We start from the raw sequence: 20,188 nt of genomic DNA on the forward strand, positions 1-20,188 counted from the left end.
TGATTTGATTGCAAAATTTTCATGATCACAAATGAAAAAAGATCAAAGCAATTTAAGAAATGCAACTGTAAAAACCCATCTGCTCACTAATGTCCTTTAGGGAAGGAGATTTGTTGTCCTTACTTGGTCTGGGCTACATGTGAATCCAGACTCATAGTATCTGGTTGACTCTCAATTGATCTCTAAAATGATTCAGAAAATTAAGCTAAACAATTCAAGGGTAATAAGGGTTGGGAAATCAATGCTGGCCTTGAAGTGACACCCACATCCCATGAAATAAATTCTGTTTTTACATTCTTTTTATGATTTAAGAATGAGTATCAATGAGCGTCCTTATGAGAAACTGAAGCATAACATTTTATCCGAAAACTCGACAGCCTTGAAGTGGCGAGAAATGACGGGGTGGTCAGATCATGAGGGAGGGGGTAAGTGCAGGAGAGGGTGCACAAGAGGGAGGACATGAGCAAAGGAAGTGGCACGATACCATAAGACACATTAATAGGGCATAAGAGGTGAATAGAAAGAAACACAACTAGAATATTGCAAGAATATATATTCAGCTTTTAAATAGATCAACACTGCTGTATATACAAGGGACTTCAAAGTACTTAAGTTTTGACAAGTTTGAGTTCAAGCATTCATTAACTCATTTTATATATTACTATACAATTGAAAAATGTCAGTCTTACCTTTTACTTTAGAAATGACTGTCCCTGTTGCACTTAGAATGTCCACTGAATTTAACGACTGATGTTTGTTAATTACAACCTTCAATACTCTTAAGAGCTCTCCTAGGCGTTCATGGGCAATCTGATGTAAACTTTTACTTTCTGAAAGAAAAACATTTCATATGTCAATAGTTAGGTGTGCTTCATTAAAAGAAACTTATGTTCAATAAAGTTTAACCATTTACATAATATGCTGAAAGTACTTTAGAACTAACAAAATTTAGAAATGCAATAAACTCCGACTCCACAAAATTGCAATCTACTATAAGAGGAGATCAAAAGGCTTCTCAAGCCTGCTTCACCATTCAATACAATCATAGCTGATTATCATCTCCACTTTCCTGCTCATTTCCTGCATCACCACTCCCTGAGACACCAAAAATCTATTAATCCCAGCCTTGAACAAACTCAACAATGTAACATCCAAAACCCGTTTTGGGGATGTCCTCAAAGCCTCCTTGAATAAACAAAATCCCCACTGATTTGTGGGAATCTCTTGCTGGCGATTACTCAAATCGGAGAAGCATCCACAAAGGCACCAACCATTTTGAACATTGTCAACAGGCCAAATGCAAAAAGTGAGAGGAATGTACCAAATTCCAAACTTCCCACCCACCTGCCACATCAGACACTACCCCATCTGTGGCAGAGTGTGCAGATTCAGCATTTAAGTCACCTCAGGACCCACAACCCTCTTGCAGAATAAAGTTATCCTCAATTCTGAGGGACTGCCCAATAAAAAGATATTCCTGGCTAGCTTCCTCTCATATTATTTCTTTCCCTTTTTAATCAACTTTTTGGTGGCCTTCTGCTGGTTTCAAAAACACAACCAATTTTCAGGCTAACTGGCAACATTGCAAGCTTCTTCTTTTAATCTAATACCATCCTTATCTCCTAACTCCTTAAGTAAACCATGGATGGGTCTTTCTCACTGAGGTTTTATTTTTCAATGGAATGTATTAACTAAGTTCTTGATTTTTTTTCCATAAATGTTTCCCACTGGTGATATACTGTAATACAGTTTAGTCAATTTATCCAATTAGTTTTAACCAGTTCTCCTCTCACATCTATGTAATGGGCTTTGGTTAAGTTTAAAATTCGCATTTGCAATTGTGGTATGTCACTTTCAATCTTAACGTGGAATTCAACGGCACCATGATCACAATTTTGCACAAGATCTTTTACCACAATACTACTAATTTATCCTACTACATTACACAATACTAGATTTAAGATACCTTTAACCTCTTAATCCCTCGTTAGTTCCTCTCTGGTCTCCAAGAAACTGTCACAAAAACATTTCACAAACCCACCTTCCAGACCATTCTTGCCAATTTGATTGTCCCAGTGTATATGAAAGTTAAAGTCTCTCACAATTATTACATTGCCTGTGTCACAAACTCCAGTGAGTAATAGTTTAATGCTTTTATCCAATAATGTAATTACTGTTAGGAAGCTTATAAACTACTCCCATCAATGTTTTCTGACTCTTGGTATTCCAAATTTCTAACCATACTGATTCTACTTTATGATCTTCTGAGGCAAGATCCTTTCTCATTAATGTACTTGTGTTACCTTTTACTATCAGGGCTATCCCTCCTCCTTTGGCATTTGTTTGCCTTTTTGAAATATTGTGTACTCAGGAATATTTAATATTCATCCTTGATCACAATGTAACCATGTTTCTGTATTAGCAATTAAATCTAAATCATTTATCTCTATTTGTGCCATTAGTTCATCTATCTTATTGCAGAAGCTTTGCACATTCAAATAAAGAACCTATAATTTCCAACTGAACTTCTATTCCCTGCAATGTCCTTACTTGTCAATGTACAAATATTCTTAAAAACACTCTGCCCCTTCCAGAACCATTCTGGATGCTTTGACCTCGCTTTGAATTTCTAAATCTGTCTTCATCCAAACCCTCCCTAACCCCATTTCACGTCCCGATTAGTTTAAAAACATGTCCACAGCACTGGTTATAAATTTGGCACTGGACTAGGTTAGCAAGTGGAGCCCGTCCCAAGAGAATAGCAGAGTACTGATGATACTGTTCCATGAATCAAAGATCAAAGCCCCTTCTTCCCACACCACTCAGTGAACAAGCATTTAATTCTCTAAACTACGTGACCCTGCGTCAATATGCATGTGGCTCAGGTAACAATTCAGAAATGATTACCTTTGATGTTTTGCATTTTAATTTGGTCCCTACTCCACAAATTCTCTTAGCAGAATGTAATTTCTGGTGCTACCTATGTTGTTGCTTCCCATGTGTACAATGGCAACTGCATCTTTTTCTTCCCACAGTTCCTCTACAAGGAATTGTCCTCATCTCTGGATAGGCAACACAACATAGGAACATAGGAATTAGGAGCAGAAGTAGGCAAATTCAGCCCTTTGAGGTTGCTCTGCCATGCAATCAGATCATGGCTGATCTCTCTCTGGTCTCAAATTCACCTTGCTACCTGTTTCCCATATCCCTTTTTTTATTAAGAATATGCCTACCTCCTTCTTGAAACCATTCAACGATTCAGATACCTCGCTATGAGGCAGCGAGTCCCACAAATTCACCATCCTCTGCAAGTAGTAGTTTCTCCTCATTTCAAGTTTAAAATCTACTGCCTCTCAACCTATACGTGTGACCTCTTAAAATTGCCTCATAAAAGGAAACACTTGATCTACTTTTACTTTATCAATCCCTGTTAAAATTTTATATGCTTCAATCAGATCCCTTCTTAGCCTTCTAAACTCCAACAAGAACGAGCCCAAGCTGTTTAATCCCTCCTCACACGTCAACCCTTTCAATCACTGAATGAATCTGGTGAACCTCCTCTGATCTGCCACTACATCCTTCCTCAAAAAAGACTTTCTGATCTACCAGCCACAGCTGCAAACAACAATGCCCCTCCCCTGACTATACTGTCTCCTATCTCTACCATATTCCTCTTTGCTTCCCCCAAGTGTATGATATCATTAACTATGATGCCATTGTCTGTCCGCTCATCCAACTTGCAGTCCTCATCCATTCAGATATCTGTTGGACAAAATAGGGGGCTGAAGCTCCTCCATCACTACATGCTGGTTCCACATACCTTCCCTGACTTGAAGTCACACTCTCTTGGCTGTGACCATTGATCAACTAATCTTAGGAGGTGAAACAGCTGGAACGAAGTGTTCAGGTAACTCTCCCCGTCACTGATGTGCCACAACATCCGTGATTCAGAATCCAGCTCAGAACTCTTGAGACAAAGGCCCTTAAGCTGCAGACTCTTACTGTGCATATGGGTGCACAGGATTGCAGTGCTTTCCAAAGATACTCAGATGCTGCAGTCATGGCACCCCACCACCATCAGAAAGGTGCAGGATAAGGAAAGAGTAGAGCAGTGGAACAGACAGACCAAACTTTTCAATAACTTACCACAGCAGCAGTGTAAAATTTAACACAGAAACAGGTCACCTGCTCTAGAACGAATATTCTTCAAATATTTTATGAAAGTACTTGTCCTAAAGTTTATGGAGCCAATATAAATAGCATTAAAATTTTCCTTTACTGCAGCATAGTACTTAGGAAGGAAAGCAAATATCATGAAAAAGATCTAGGGAGCAAACATCATGAAAAAGATCTAGGGAACGACTTACCAGTCATTCATACTCTGCTGCCGCTGCAGCGAAGATCGAGAATTTTCACGCAGCCAAATCTCTGTTCACTGCAGCAAGACCAGAAAGTTCTGCCAGCATGAATGGCTAGAAAATTCCACCCTTAGTATTTTACTGTAACACAAACATTAGCCAGAATTCTCAATGGTGGTGCACCTGCTTCTGCAGGTTTCTGGATGGTGTGGGGTGACTTCAATTGGAATTCCCACTGATAGCAGTGGGGCCAGAAGATCCACCACCAAGGAACAGTGCACCACCTCCTACCACCACCGAGAAAACCGCTAAAGGAGAAGTCACGGCATTTTGCCTATTATCAATAGCTTACAAAATTAAACTGGAGATTTTAAAAAATTAATTCTTCAGATATCAGCATTGCTAGTAGGATTACTATTTACTATCCACTGCAAAATGTCCTTCTGAAAGTGGTGGTGAGCTTTAACATAGAACATAGAACACTACAGCACAAACAGGCCCTTCGGCCCACAAGTTGCGCCGACCACATCACCTACCAACCTACAGACCTATCTATAACCCTCAATCTCATTAAACCCCATATACTCATCCAGAACTTTCTTCCTGAACTTTTGCAGTCTTACATGGTGAAAGATTCTCCCACAGGACTTTTAGGTATTGAGTTGCTGAATTTTGATCTAATTACTATGACAGGATAACAATACATGAACAAATCAAAATTTATGAGAGTTGTAAGGAACTAGGAGGTGATGCTGTTCTCATCCATTAACTATCCTGTACTTCTAGGTGGCACAGATCACAGGTTTGCAAACTGCTGTTGATGAAACTTCAGCAAATTGCTAAGTTGCTGCAGTATATCCTGTAAATGGTATACGTTGCAGTGTGTGTCAGTGGTGCAGGAAGCAGTTACTTAAGGTGATGAATAGGTGGTTGATCAAGTGAATTGCACTGTTCTAGACTGTTGCTGTAGCTGCACTCATCCAAGCAGGTGGAATGTATTCCATCACATTCCTGACTAATGCCTCACATGTGCTGGAGAGGCTCTACGGAGTCCAGGAAATGGATGGTCAGAAATTTGGCAAAGATCGGCAGGTAAAAATATAACTAAACAATGGGTTGTCTGTAAAGAAGTGATGGTTTGGGAAAAGTCAAGGTATATTCCCACAAAGTGAGAAAGTAGAACAAACAAATCCTGAGCTCCCTGGATGACAAAAGATATGGGGGATAAAAAGAAAAAAGCATGCACAGGGCAGAAGACAAGTGAATAATACAACAGAGAACTGCGTTGTATATAAGGTTCAGAGGGGAACTGAAGCAGCCAATCCGGGATGGCAGTTAACACAACAGGGAATCCAATAACTAGCAAAAGTAGGAGCAAGACCAATTAGGGACCAAAAAAAGGGATTCATGCAAGAAAGCAGGGGAGCCTGGCTAAGGTGTGAATTAATACCTTTGTACCTGTCTTTACAAAGGAAGATGCTGTGCAAGTCATGGTGAAAGGGGAGTACTTAATAGATTTAAAATTGATAATGTGATATTGGGTGGGCTTCTTCTACCTAAAAGTTAATAAGGCACCATGCCTGATAAGATGCATCCAAAGATAGTTTGAGAAGTGAGAATGGAAATTGCAGGGGCATTGGCTGTAAATTTTCCAGTCTTCCTTAGATTGGGGGTGGTGCTAGAGAACTGGAGAAATACAAAATGACACACCATTGTCCAAAAACCAGCAACTACAGGCCAGCCAGTTAAACCTCCCTGGTGGGGAAACTTCTGGAAACTATTCTGGACAAAATTAATAAGTTGTTTAAACAAATATGGGTTAATTAAGGAAAGCCAGCACACAGATTTGTTGAAAACAACTTTGATGAGGTATCAGAAAGAGTTGACAAGGGTAATGCTGTCAATATAGTTTTTTAAAAATTAATCTTACAAGATGTGAGCATCATTGGCTGGCCCAGCATTCATAGTTTGTCCCTAACTGCCCTCCATTTCAGAAGACATTCAAGAGTCAACCACATTGCTGTTGCTCTGGAGTCACATGTAGGCCAGACCAGGTAAGGATGGCAGATTTCCTTCCCTAAAGGTCATTGTTGTAAAACGCATCCAGTTCACTAATCAACGATGAATTCAAATGATGACTATGGAACCAAATTTCACCAACTGCCTTAGCGGAATTCAAACCTGGGTCCCCAGATCTTTGGACTACTAATCCAGTGAAAATACCGCTGCACTACTTCCTCCCATGTGGACTTCCAAACATCAATTGACAAAAGTGCTGCACAATAGACCTGCGATCAAAGTTAGAGCTCAAGAACTAAAAACGCCAGTAGAACTATGGATACAAAATTGGCTGAGTAACCACTATTCTGTTAGCTGTAAATGAATGCTTTCCAGAGGAAAGTTCGTGATGAAGTTCCTCAAGGATTGGTGCGAGGACCCCTGCTCTTCTGACGACCCAGACTTTAGTGTGCTGGGTACAATTTTAAAAGGTGCAGAAGATACAAAATTTGGAAGCATTGTAAACTATGGTAATATACCAAAGGATAGTGTAGAAATTCAAAAGTGCACAGGTTAGCAGAATAGGCTGACAAGTGGCAGATGAAATTTGATGCAGGGTAGTGTGAAATGATTCATATTGGTAGGAAGCACACTGAAAGGCAATATAAAAGGATATTGCTCTAAAGTTTGCAGGAGCAGAAGAATTTAGATGTATATGTGCATAAATCATTGAAGCTGGCATGAAAGGTTGAAAGATTGGTTAATAAAGCGTTCAGCACTGAGCACAAAAGCAAGGAAGTTACATTAAACTTGCATAATGCTGGTTCAGCCTTAATTGGGCAATTGCATCCAATTCTGGCTGCCATACTTTAGGAAGGTGAAGACATTAGAGAGGGGGAAGAAAAGATTTACAAAAATGGTTCCAGGATGAGGAACTTCATCTACATATAGATTGGAGAAGTTGTACTGTTACCCTTGGAGAAGGCTCAGAGAAGACTTGGCAGAAGTGTTCAAAATCTTGAAAGGTTAGGACAGAGTAGATAGGGAAAAATTGCTCAAATTGTGGGAGGATCAAGAACAAGAGGGCACAGATTTAAGGTAATTGGCAAAGGAAGCATGGGCAACATGAAGAAAATGTTTTCATGCAGCAAATGGCTAGAATCTGGACTGCACTAAGAGTGGTGGAGGCAGATTTATTCCAGACGTTCAAGAGGGAATTGGCTTATTATTTGAAAAGCATGTGCAAGGCCACAGGGAGGCAGGGAAATAGCTTGAGGTTAAATGCTCCTTCAGAGGGTCAGCATAGGCACAGTGAGCCAAACGACCTCCTTGTGATCATAGATCGAAGGATTGCAGTCATTTTGATACAATGGAGTGGCTTGCTAGGTCATTTATGAGGACATGTAAGGTCAATCATATTATTGCAGATCTAGAGTCAAATGATGGCCAGATCTAGTAGCATTGGCAGATTCTTTTTCTGGAAATGGATGGGTTTTTAATGGCAATCCAGTAACTTCATAGTCAATATTACTGATACTAGTTTTTAATTCCAGATTTATTTATTTAAATTATTGAACTTTAAATGCTCAAACTGTTGTGAGATTGGAATTCACAACTCTAGGTTACTGGTACAGGATTTCAGATTGCTAGTCCAGTAAAATAATAACTATGATACTGTACATTTTTGCTCAATGCATTTTACGTTAGTAAAAGGTCAATTCAGAAAAGACGTGTTTTTCAGAAACACCGATGGATTGAATTCAAGTTCAACTTGCAACAGGAGACTAAGTTCACTGAATTAACAGGTATGTGGTTTAAACTGGAGGTAATTATAGTAAAACATCACAAGCTTGCTACTTCAGAAATTATTTCTGATACGTACAAAGCCTCTACACTAACCTTACCCTCAAGCCTCAAAGTAGCATTAGCTCTTGGCTGTCGGCATGTTAGCCTGCGTCCTGTGAAAAAGCGCCTATATCTGGCTATGACTGCCAAAGCAAGACCAAATCTTCTTTCAGGAAGTGTTTAATAATTAAAGACAACAGCAACCAGTTTATGAAAAAAGTATGCACATTAGCTTTAAACCTCTAGAAAGTGGACTTTACTCCTTGCTGGGCTACATGCCATGCAGACCATCAGAAGAACACTAGCCATGAGGGTTCTGAATTGTCAAGAAAAGGCGAAAATAACTAGGACTGCATTATTCAAAATGAATCAAGGGGGATATGGGATTGATAGACTTGCCCAAATTGACAGAAGGAATTAACAAGGTAAACAAGAGACAACTGGTAGATAAATTGAAGATAGAGCACCACGGTCTGAAGAAAAATGTCATAACTGAAATAAGAAAAATGCTTATGCACACTTATCAGAATGTTGAATATTTCACTACAAATGACATCTGCTGAAATCAATTATAACTTCAGGAAGAACTGAAAAATTACTCTAATGTATAAAAGAGTAAGGGCAAAAAAAATTGCAAGAAAATTAGACCATCTAAAATAATGCAGCAAGAATGGCTGAATAACGTCCTTTTATGCGAAAACTTTCAACGCTTTTGAGAGTGTTGCCTGGATAATGAAGACAGTCTAGGTACAAGTCATTTTTCTTCACATTACAGCAGCGACTATTTTCAAAAATACTTCATTAACTGTGAAGTGCTTTCAGAAATCGAGCTTGTGAAATGCACTATATGAATGCAAGTTCTTTCTTTATCTTCACACATTTAATTCTTATTAATAGATAGTTTGTTCTTACAAATTCTAAAAGTCTAGTACAGGCCAGCTATTCAATTCTACCTTCTTCAAACACATACCGAGTCAGTATGTTATTGTATTTTGTAGAAGCATCCATACCAGTGGCACACCAAGACCTCTGGAGTCATATGCTATGCTATGGCAATATCGTCAGTCTTCATTAGTTGTCAGCCAGCATAGTTTATAAATAAGTTACCTGTTGTTTTCCAATTAAAAAGTTGCTGTTTCAATAAAAACACATATGAAAGAACTGGCAGTAAATCTGCTGGTATAATTAACTGTCTGTCTGCATCTGACACTTCAGAAATGTGTACAACTTCAGCTAAGATGTTAGTAGAGCTTGTATGGGTATATACAGAGTTCATAATGAAATAAAACTGGTCTGATCAGTTTAGATTTTGTAAGTTTTTGACTGGATGTAGAATATTAAAGCAACTTAAAATTTCAATTCTATGTTTTACACACACACACACACACACACACACACACACACCACCCCCCCCCCCCCGCCCTCAGGTTTGCTTACGAAGGATTTGCTGTTTTGTAATAATGGCACTCACCATGTTCGAGACAAACCTATCTTGAGTAATTTAACTTTATGATGCACTATGTGTAGTACCCTACGCATATTGATGAACTGCTGCATGCAAAGGACATTTAGGTGTGAGGCCCAAAATAAGGGCAGAAATGGAGAACTTTATTGCAGTAATGATTGATTTATTTTGGTATCTTACACAGTTCGTTATTTATGTCCATAATCATTTCAGGCAGACCATGAGGCTTATCAGCTAATCAATGTGACATCATGCATGTCAGTTATTGTAACATTATGAATATTTATAATCCATCAAGCAAAGCCTGGAAAAAAACCTCTTCCCATCTCTCTCATCCAGTTATTTACATGGGTCACTTAAGTAACAGTTATAAAAACTCAATTCAATAAAGAGGATGATCTTTTACAAAGTTAGGTGCTAAATAACAATTTTGGACTGATCCATGATCCTAAACAGTGTGACCTAGAATTCAGCAAAACAAAGTTGAGGTTACTTTCCTGACATCTATTGGATCATATCAATCATCCACAACTAGAACCATATGGAGAAAGTGAGACAAGACTGAACAAAAGACTTCCATTTATATAGCACCTTTCACAACCTTAGAACTTCCTAAAGTACTTGACAATTCAGCATTTTTGTAGTTATTGCAATGTTTGAGGGAGGAGAACAATGTTTGGGGAAAGCACAGAAAATGGATGGAGAAGGAGAGAGAGTGGGGGAGAACGAAGAACAGTACAGCACAGGAAACAGGCCCTTCAGCCCTCCAAGCCTGTGCCGCTCATTGGTCCAACCAGACCATTCATTTGTATCCCTCTATTCCCAGTCTGCTCATGTGACCATCCAGGTAAGTCTTAAACGATGCCAGCATGTCTGCCTCCACCACCCTACTTCGCAGTGCATTCCAAGCCCCCACCACTCTGCATAAAAAATGTCCCTCTGATATCTGAGTTATATCTCACCCCTCTCACCTTGAGCCCATGACCCCTCGTGATCGTCACCTCCGACCTGGGAAAAAGCTTCCCACTATTCACCCTATCTATACCCTTCATAATTCTGTACACCTCTATTAGGTCTCCCCTCATTCTCCGTCTTTCCAGGGAGAAAGACTCCTGTCTACCCAATCTCTCCTCATAGCTAAGACGCTCCATACCAGGCAACATCCTAGCAAACCTTCTCTGCACACTCTCTAAAGCCTCCACATCCTTCTGGTAGTGCGGTGGCCAGAACTGGACGCAGTACTCCAAATGTGGCCTAACCAGCGTTCTACACAGCTGCAACATCAGACTCCAGCTTTTATACTCTATACCCCATCCTATAAAGGCAAGAACATAAGAAATAGGAGCAGGAGTAGGCCATCTAGCCCTTCGAGCCCACCCCGCCGCTCAATAAGATCATGGCTGATCTGTCGTGGCTCAGTTCCACATTCCCACCCTCTCCCCATAACCCTTAAATCCCCTCTCTTATCAAAAACCCATCAACCCGCATCTTAAAAATATTTAGCGAGGTAGCCTCCACCATTTCAACGGGCAGAGAATTCCAGAGATTCACCACCCTTTGAGTGAAGAAGTTCCTCCTCAACTCCGTTCTAAACCGCCCTCCCTTTATCTTGAGGCTGTGCCCCCTAGTCCTATTATCCTTTCTGAGAGGGAAGAGTCTCTCCACCTCTATCCTATCCATCCCATTCATCATCTTATACGTCTCAATGAGAGATGATGAGAGATGGCAAGCATACCATATGCCTTCAACACCTTCTCCACCTGTGTTCCCATCTTCAAGGATTTGTGGACTTGCATACCTAGGTCCCTCTGTGTTTCTATACTCTTGATGGCCCTGCCATTTATTGTATAACTCCCCACAACATTAGTTCTTCCAAAATTCATCACCTCACATTTATCTGGATTAAATTCCATCTGCCATTTCTCTGCCCAATTTTCCAGCCTATACATAAGAACATAAGAAATAGGAGCAGGAGTAGACCATCTAGCCCTTCGAGCCTGCCCCGCCATTCAATAAGATCATGGCTGATCTGTCGTGGCTCAGTTCCACATATTCTGCTGTATTGTCTGACAACGTTCATAGCTATCCGCAAGTCCAGCTATCTTCATGTCATCCGCAAACTTGCTGATAACACTAGTTACACCTTCGTCCAGATCATTTATATATATCACAAATAGCAAAGGTGCCAGCACAGAGCCCTGTGGAACACCACTGGTCACAGACCTCCAGCCAAAAAAGACCCTTTGACTGTTACCCTCTGTCTCCTGTGGCCAAGCCAGTTCTCTACCCATCTCGCCACCTCTCCTTGTATCCCATGAGCCTTAACCTTCTTAAGCAACCTGCCATGAGGGACTTCGTCAAACGCCTTATTGAAATCCATATAGACGATATCCAAGGCCCTTCCTTCATCAACCGTTTTTGTCACCTCCTCAAAAAACTCCACCAAATTTGTAAGGCACAACCTCTCTCTTACAAAGCCATGCTGTTTGTCACTAATGAGATTGTTCCGTTCTAAATGTGCATACATCCCATCTCTAAGAATCCTCTCCAACAACTTCCTCACCACGGACGTCAAGCTCACCGGCCTATAATTACCCAGGTTATTCCTACTACCCTCTTAAATAACGGTACCACATTTGCTATCCTCCAATCCTCAGGGACGCCACCTGTGTCCCGTGAAGAGACAAAGATTTCCATCAGAGGCCCAGCAATTTCAATTCTTGTTTCCCTGAGCAGTCTAGGATAGATGCCATCAGGCCTTGGGGAATTGTCCGTTTTAATGTTCCCTAAAAAACCTAACCTTGTAATGGAGATATTGTCTAACAGGTCAACAGCTCCCTCCGAGACACTCCCAGTCAACATGTCCCTCTCCTTTGTGAATACTGATGCAAAGTATTCATTTAGGATCTCCCCTATTCCCTTGGGTTCTAAGCACAATTCCCCTCCTTTGTCTCTGAGAGGTCCGATTTTCTTCCCTGACAACTCTTTTGTTCCTAACATATGAATAAAATGCCTTTGCATTCTCCTTAATCCTGTCTGCCAAGAACATTTCATGACCTCTTTTTGCCCTTCTAACTCCCCGTTTCAGTTCTTTCCTACTTTCTCTGTATTCCTCTAGGGCTCTGTTTTTGGCTGCCTGGACCTAACGTACTCCTCTCTTTTCTTTTTGATCAGATCCTCAATTTCCCTGGTTATCCACAGCTCTCGAATCCTACCTTTCCTATCCTTCCTTTTTACAGGCACATGCCTGTCCTGAAGTCTTAACTGTTCCTTAAAAGACTCCCACATGCCAGACATGGACATCCCTTGAAGAGCCTCTCCCAATCAACGGCCACTAATTCCTGCCTAATCTGGCTATACACAGTAATAAATCTGACAACACCAGGTTTAAGTCCAACTGATTTATTTGATAGTAGACTCAAAGCTTGAGGTTTCCCTCTTCGTCAGATGACTGGAGAGTTCACCTGACGAAGAGGGAAACCTCGAAAGCTTGCGAGTCTACTATCAAATAAAATCGGTTGAACTTAAACCTGGTGTTGTCAGACTTCTTACTGTGTTTACCCCAGTCCAACGCCGGCATCTCCACATCATAATCCGGCTATAGTTAGCCTTCCCCCAATTTAGCACCCTACCCGTAGGACAACACTCATCCTTGTCCATAACTATCCTAAAGTTAACAGAATTGTGGTCACTATTTGCCACATGTTCCACTACCAGAAGTTTGATGACCTGACCGGGCTCATTTTCCAGAACTAGGTCCAGTACAACCCCCTCTCCAGTTGGGCTGTCTACATACTGTTCCAAAGAACCTTCCAGTACTCATTTTACAAATTCTTCCCCATCCAGACCGCCAGCCCTAAGCACTTTCCAGTCTATACCAGGAAAATTAAAGTCTCCTACTACAAAAATGCTATTTTTTCTCCTTTAATATCCATTCCTCCACTTCCCGTGGGCTGTTGGGTGGCCTGTAGTATACCCCCAGCATAGTAATTGCATCCTTCCTGTTTGAGCTCCACCCACAGCAACTCATTACATGACCCCTCTAAATTGTCCACCTTCTGCACCGCTGTAATATGCTCTCTAACTAATATCACTACTCCCCCACCTCTTTTAGCCCCTCCTCTGTCTCACCTAAAACACTTATAGCCTGGAATATTCAGCAGCCAGTCCTGTCCTTTTTTTAAACCAAGTCTCCGTCACTGCAACCACATCCAAATTCCGCATTAAGGCCCTAAAAGTTCATCTGTCTTACCCGTTACGCTCCTCACATTCAAGCAGATGCAGACCAGACCTCCAGGCCCACTCAGGCATCCTCCTCCAGAATGCCCTTCTTAGCTAGCCTTGCTCTGGCCCCCAGCTCGACCCCAGCCTCAGTGCTTACTGACCTACTGTTTTGATCCCCAACCCCCTGCCACACTAGTTTAAACCCTGCTGAAACACTCTAGCAAAACTCCCAGCCAGGATATTTGTGCCCTTCCAGTTGAGAAAAGAAGTTGAATAATAACATGACCGAATAATTTACTAATTCCATTTGATTTATTATTGATTATTGTCACATGTATTAGTATACAATTGAGCAAAACATAGACAAAGCATGCCATTCATAGAGAAGGAAATGAGAGAGTGCAGAATATAGTATTACAATCACAGATAGGGTGTAGAGAAAGATCAACTTAATGCGAGGTAGGTCCATTCAAAAGTCTGATGGCAGCAGGGAAGATGATGTTCTTGGTTGTTATGTGACTGAAACTTCTGTATCATTTTCCTTACGGAAAGTGGAAAAGAGTATGTCCAGGGTGCGTGGGGTCATTAGTTATGCTGGCTGCTTTGTTAAGGCAGCAGGAAGTGTAGACAGAGTCAATGGATGGGAGGCTAGTCTGCACGATGGACCTTTTGTAGTTTCTTGCAGTCTTGGGCAGAGCAGGCGCCATACCAAGTTATGATATAACCAGAAAGAATGCTTTCTATGGTGCATCTGTAAAATTTGGAGAGAGTCATGGCTGATGTGCAAAATTTCCTTAGTCTTCTGAGAAAGTAGAAGCATTGGTGGGCTTTCTTAACTATAATGGCAGCATGGGGGGGGGGGGGAAAAGAGAGAGAGAGAGAGAGAGAGAGAGAGAGAGAGAGAGAGAGAGAGAGAGAGAGAGAGAGAGAGAGAGAGACCAGGACAGGTTTGTGGTGATCTGGATGCCCGATCCTTTCTACTTCGTCCCTATTTATGTAGACGGGGATATGGTCTCCACTATGCTTCTTGAAGTCGATGACAATCTCTTTCATTTTGTTGACATTGAGGGAGAGATTGTTGTTGTTGCACCAGTTCACTAGATTCTCTATCACATTCCTGTACTCTATCTTGTCGTTGTTTGAGATATGACCCACTACGGTGGTGTCATCAGCAAGCCTGAAAATCATGTTGGAGGAGAATTTGGCCACACAGTCATGGATGTATAAGGAGCATAGTAGGGAGCTGAGAACAGAGCCTTATGGGCACCACTGTTGAGAATGATTGCGGAGGTGGTGTTATTTCCTATCTTTACTGATTGTGATCTGTGGTTAGGAAGTTCAGGATCCAGTCAGAGGGAGGAGCCAAGGCCCAGGCCGTGGAGTTTGGAGATGAGTTTCATACTAATAATGCTGTTGAAGGCTGAGCTGTAATCAATAAACAGGAGTCTGACATAGGTATCTTTGTTGTCTTGATGTTCCAGGGTTGACTGCAGTCAGGTAGATGGCATCTGCTGTGGACCTGTTGCAGCGGTAGGTGAACTGTAATGATCCAAGCAGTTCGGGAGGCTGGAATTGATTCATGCCATGACTAACCTTTTGAAGCACTCCAATGACGATGGATGTCAGAGCCACCGGACAATAATCATTAAGGCACACTGCTTTGCTTTTCTTTGGTACTGGGATGACTGTCATCTTCCTGAAGCAGATATGGACTTCAGATTGTTGTAAAGATAGGCTGAAGATGTCTGCGAATAACCCTGCCAACCGATCCACGCAATATCTGAGTGCTCATCTGGGTACCCCATCTGGGCCGGTTGCTTTCCATGGGTTGACCTGTGAGAAGGCTGCTTTGACGTCTGCAATGGTGACTTCAGGTCCAGGTTCGTCCCAGACTTCCAGGGTGGAAGGCAACCTCTTGCTGACCTTTGCTCAAAACAGGCGTAGAATGCATTGAGCTCATCAGGGGAGGGTGCGTTGTAGCCGACAATTTTACATGCCTTCATACAGCAGGTGGATTAGAAACTTTTCTAACATTATATACAGAGTCTGGTCATTTATCAAGTTCAGACAAATAACATGGTAGCCATTTTTGTGTGTTAAGTTTTTGGGCTTGTTAGAAAACCTTGAAATCTCAACATTAAATTGTTCTAATTTTAATTGCCACTCTTTACACAGCCAGATACCACTTAAACGTTGTTACTGCAGGAATATTTAGCCCAGATTCACTAAATGCAAATGGTAGTGGGAGTTCTGATTGCATTAGTACTCATTTACAACATGCGAACAGCATTCTTAACAAATCAATTACACTATTGTATGAAACCTTTCACCATGTTTGCCTTTTCCGATTATGGCATTGTTAAATATAAAATTTAAACATAACCACATTTCATATCAATTATTCTGTTAGATAGACATTTCTGGAATTTACTGTCTAATACTCTCCATCCCCTCCCTTTCTTTTAAGCCATTCCTTCAAATCTCTCTCTAAACATGTTTTGTCACCTTGCCCAATTTCCCATGTGGCTCAATTTCAAACTTCGTTCTCAGAATCGTACAGTGCACAAGAGATTCTTCAGCCCACCGATTTTGTACCAACATGCAAGAGACACTTGACCTCCCATTTAATCATATTTACCAGCACTTGGCCCACAGCCTTGAATGTTATGACATGCCACGTGCTCATCCAAGTACTTTTTTTAAAAGGATGTGAGGCAACCCTCCTCTCCCACCCTCCTAAGAAGCACATTCACCACCGTGTGGGTAAAAACGTTTTTCCTCACATTTCCCCAAAACCTCCTGTCCCTCACTTTGAACCTATGCCCCCTTGTGACTGACCCTTCAACTAAGGGGAACAGCTGCTCCTATCCAGAGTCCATGCCCCTCATTCTTGTACATCTTAATCCCCTCTTACACCCCCTCAGTCTTCTCTGCTCCAATTAAAACACAGTAAGAAGTCTCACAACAGGTTTATTTGGTAGCAAACGCCACTAGCTTTTGGGGCTGTTCCTTCGTCAGGTGAGTGGGGAGTTCTGATCACAAACAGGGCATATAAAAGGCACACACTCAGTTTACAGAATACTGTTAGAATGTAAGTCTTTACAGCTAATATGGCTGACACGAGGGGGCATAGCTTTAAATTAAGGGGTGGTAATTTTAGGACAGATGTCAGAGGTAGGTTCTTTACTCAGAGGGTAGTAAGGGCATGGAATGCCCTGCCTGCAGCAGTTGTGGACTCGCCAACCTTAAGGGCATTCAAATGGTCAGTGGATAGGCATATGGATAACATTGGAATAGTTTAGGTTAGAGGGTCATTAGATTGGTTTCATTGGTTGGCGCAACATCAGGGGCCGAAGGGCCTGTACTGCGCTGTAATGTTCTATGTTTATAATCAAGTCTTAAAGTGCAGACAATGTGAGTGGAGATAGCATTAAGCATAGGTTAAAGAGACGTGTATTGTCTCCAGACAGGACAGTGAGATGTTGCAAGCCCGGGCAAATCATGGGGGTTACAAAGAGTGTGACATGAACCCATGATCGTAGTTGAGACCATCCTCATGTGTGCGGAACTTGGCTATCAGTCTCTGCTCAGCAACTCTGCGCTGTCGTATGTCATGAAGGCCGCTTTGGAGCACGCTTACATGAAAATCAGAGGCCAAATGCCTGTGACCTCTGCAGTGTTCGCCAACAGGAAGAGAACAGTCTGTGATTGTCAAGCAGTGCTCATTCATCCGTTGTTGTAGCATCTGCATGGTCTCCCCAATGTACCATGCGTTGGGACGTCCTTTCCTGCAGTGTATCAAGTAACCAACGCTAGCCGAGTTGCAAGAGTATGTACCACGTACCTGGTGGATGGTGTCCTCACTTGAGATGATGGCATCCGTGTCGATGATCCAGCATGTCTTGCAGAGGTTGCTGTGGCAGGGTTGTGTGGTGATGTAGTCACTGTTCTCCTGAAGGCTGGGTAGTTTACTGCGGACAATGGTCTGTTTGACGTTGAGGAGGTATCTGTTGCGATCCTACTCATCTGTGTATATGGAGGGCTTGTCCGTCGGGGATGGCTTCTTTAAACATGTTTAGGGCAGAAGCTGGAGAAATGGAGCTTTGTGAGGTTATCCGTGGGCTCGCTGTACGGTGAGGTGCTGAGGTCCTAAATGGAGATGCATGTCCAAAAAATCAACCGATTCCGGAGAGTAGTCCATGGTGAGTCGGATGGTAGGATGAAACTTGATGTCATCATATAGTTGTTTCAGTCATTGTTCACCATGAGGAGTCAAAAGAAAGAAAATGTCATTGATGTATCTAGTGTATAGCATTGGTTGAAGGTCCTTGTGCAGTGAAGAAGTCTTGTTTGAGCCTGTGTGTGAAGATGTTGGCATATTGAGATGCGAATTTGGTCCCCATGGCTGTTCTGTGTCTGGATGAAGAACTGGTTGTTGAAGGTGAAGACATTGTGGTCCAGGATGAAGCGGATGAGTTGTAAAATTGCATCTGGAAACTGGCAGTTATCAGCATTGGATACTGAAGCAGTTGCAGCAATGCAATCGTCATGGGGGATGCCAGTGTAGAGTGCTGAGACATCCAATGTGACGAGGAGTGCTCCTAGTTCAACTGCTCCACGTGTGTTGAGTTTCTGTAGGAAGTCTGTGGTGTCGTGACAAAAGCTGGGGGGTCTTTGTACAATGGGTTTCAGGATGCCCTCAACGTAGCTGGAGAGGTTCTTGCACAGGGGCCCATTGCCTGATACGAAGGGATGACCGGGTGTGTTTGCCTTGTGTATCTTTGGGAGGCAGGAGAGATCTCCAACGCGGGGAGTACGTGGAATGAGCGCATGGAGGGTGCTCTGAAGGTCTGGATCAAAGGTCTTGATCAGAGTGTTGAGTTGACGTGTGCATTCTTTGGTCAGGTCTGCAGGTAACCGTCTGTAGTGTTCCTCATTGTTCAGTTGTCAGTACACTTCTTTGCAGTAATCCATTCTGTTCAGTATGACAGTGGCCTCTCCTTTGTCTGCTGCTTTGATGACAATGTTGCAGTTGGTCTTGAGAGTGCGGATGGCATTGTGTTGTGCTCGGGTAATGTTCGGGGCTATCTTGACTGCAGCTGAGAAATCTGATGTTGATGCACCTCCTGATGGCTTGGGCATACATGTCAAGTCGAGGGCAGCAGCCTTCTGGAGGATCCAGGAAAGGATGTCCCTCTGCATGGTACGTTGGGGAGACCGTGCAGACACTACGACAACGGATGAATGAACACCGCTCGATAATCACCAGGCAAGACTATTCTCTTCTGTTGGCAAACACTTCAGTGGCCTTTGATCTTCGGGTAAGCATTCTCCAAGGCAGCCTTCACGACACACGACAGCGCAGAGTCGCTGAGCAGAGACTGATAGCCAAGTCCCGCACATCAGGATGGCCTCAACCGGGATCTTGGGTTCATGTCACACTATTTATAACCCCCATGACCTGCCTGGGCTTGCAACATCTCACTTACTGTCCTGTCTGGAGACAATACACATCTCTTTAACCTATGCTTAATGCTATCTCCACTCACATTGTCTGCACCTTTAAGACTTGATTAGCTATAAAGACTTGCATTAAGGAGAAGTCGTGTTTGGCGAATTTATTGGATTTCCATGAGGATGTGACTAGTGCGGTGGACAGAGGGGAACCGGTGGATGTGGTGTTTCTCGATTGTCAAAAGGCGTTTGATAAGGTGCCTCATAAAAGGTTGCTACAGAAGGTTAGGGTGCACAGAGTTGGGGCTAAGGTATTAGTGTGGATAGAGGATTGGTTGTCTAATAGGAAGCAGAGAGTTGGTATCAATGGGTGCTATTCTGATTGACGGTTGGTGACTACTGGAGTGCCGCAGGGATCAGTGCTGGGGCCTCAGCTATTTACCATTTATATAGATGATCTGGAGGAGGGGGCTGAGTGTAGGGTGACAAAATTTGCTGATGATACGAAGGTGAGTGGTAAAGCAAATTGTGCGGAGGGTGTGGAAAGTCTGCAGAGGGATCTGGATAGGCTGAGCGAGTGGGCGAGGACCTGGCAGATGGAGTACGATGTTAGCAAGTGTGAGGTTATCCACTTTGGCAGAAATAATAGGAGGGATTACTATTTAAAGGGCGAAAAGCTGCAGCATGCTATGGTGCAGAGGGACCTGGGGGTCCTTGTGCATGAGTCGCAAAAACCCAGTCTGCAGGTGATCAAGAAGGCGAATGGAATGCTAGCCTTTATAGTGAGGGGGATAGACTATAAAAGCAGGGAGGTCTTGCTGCAACTGTACAGGGTACTGGTGAG

General features: G+C 42.4%; 1 protein-coding gene across 5 annotated transcripts in view; it reads right to left on the bottom strand.

Annotated features, from left to right (window-relative positions):
• Positions 1–20,188, bottom strand: part of LOC145347622 (rho GTPase-activating protein 29-like) — a 115,464-nt gene that overhangs the window by 71,369 nt on the left and 23,907 nt on the right. For 4 of the 5 annotated variants that reach the window (XM_080195259.1, XM_080195260.1, XM_080195257.1 and 1 more), the window contains one exon: positions 690–830. In XM_080195259.1, the coding sequence (XP_080051385.1) occupies positions 690–830 (141 nt within the window). Of the gene's footprint in view, positions 1–689; positions 831–4,367; positions 4,398–20,188 lie in introns of those variants that run through there. The other variant, XM_080195261.1, reaches the window with a different exon arrangement.

This window comes from Carcharhinus amblyrhynchos, chromosome 9, assembly GCF_965287045.1.
Source record: "Carcharhinus amblyrhynchos chromosome 9, sCarAmb.v2.hapA, whole genome shotgun sequence".
In the NCBI taxonomy this organism is placed as follows: domain Eukaryota; kingdom Metazoa; phylum Chordata; class Chondrichthyes; order Carcharhiniformes; family Carcharhinidae; genus Carcharhinus; species Carcharhinus amblyrhynchos.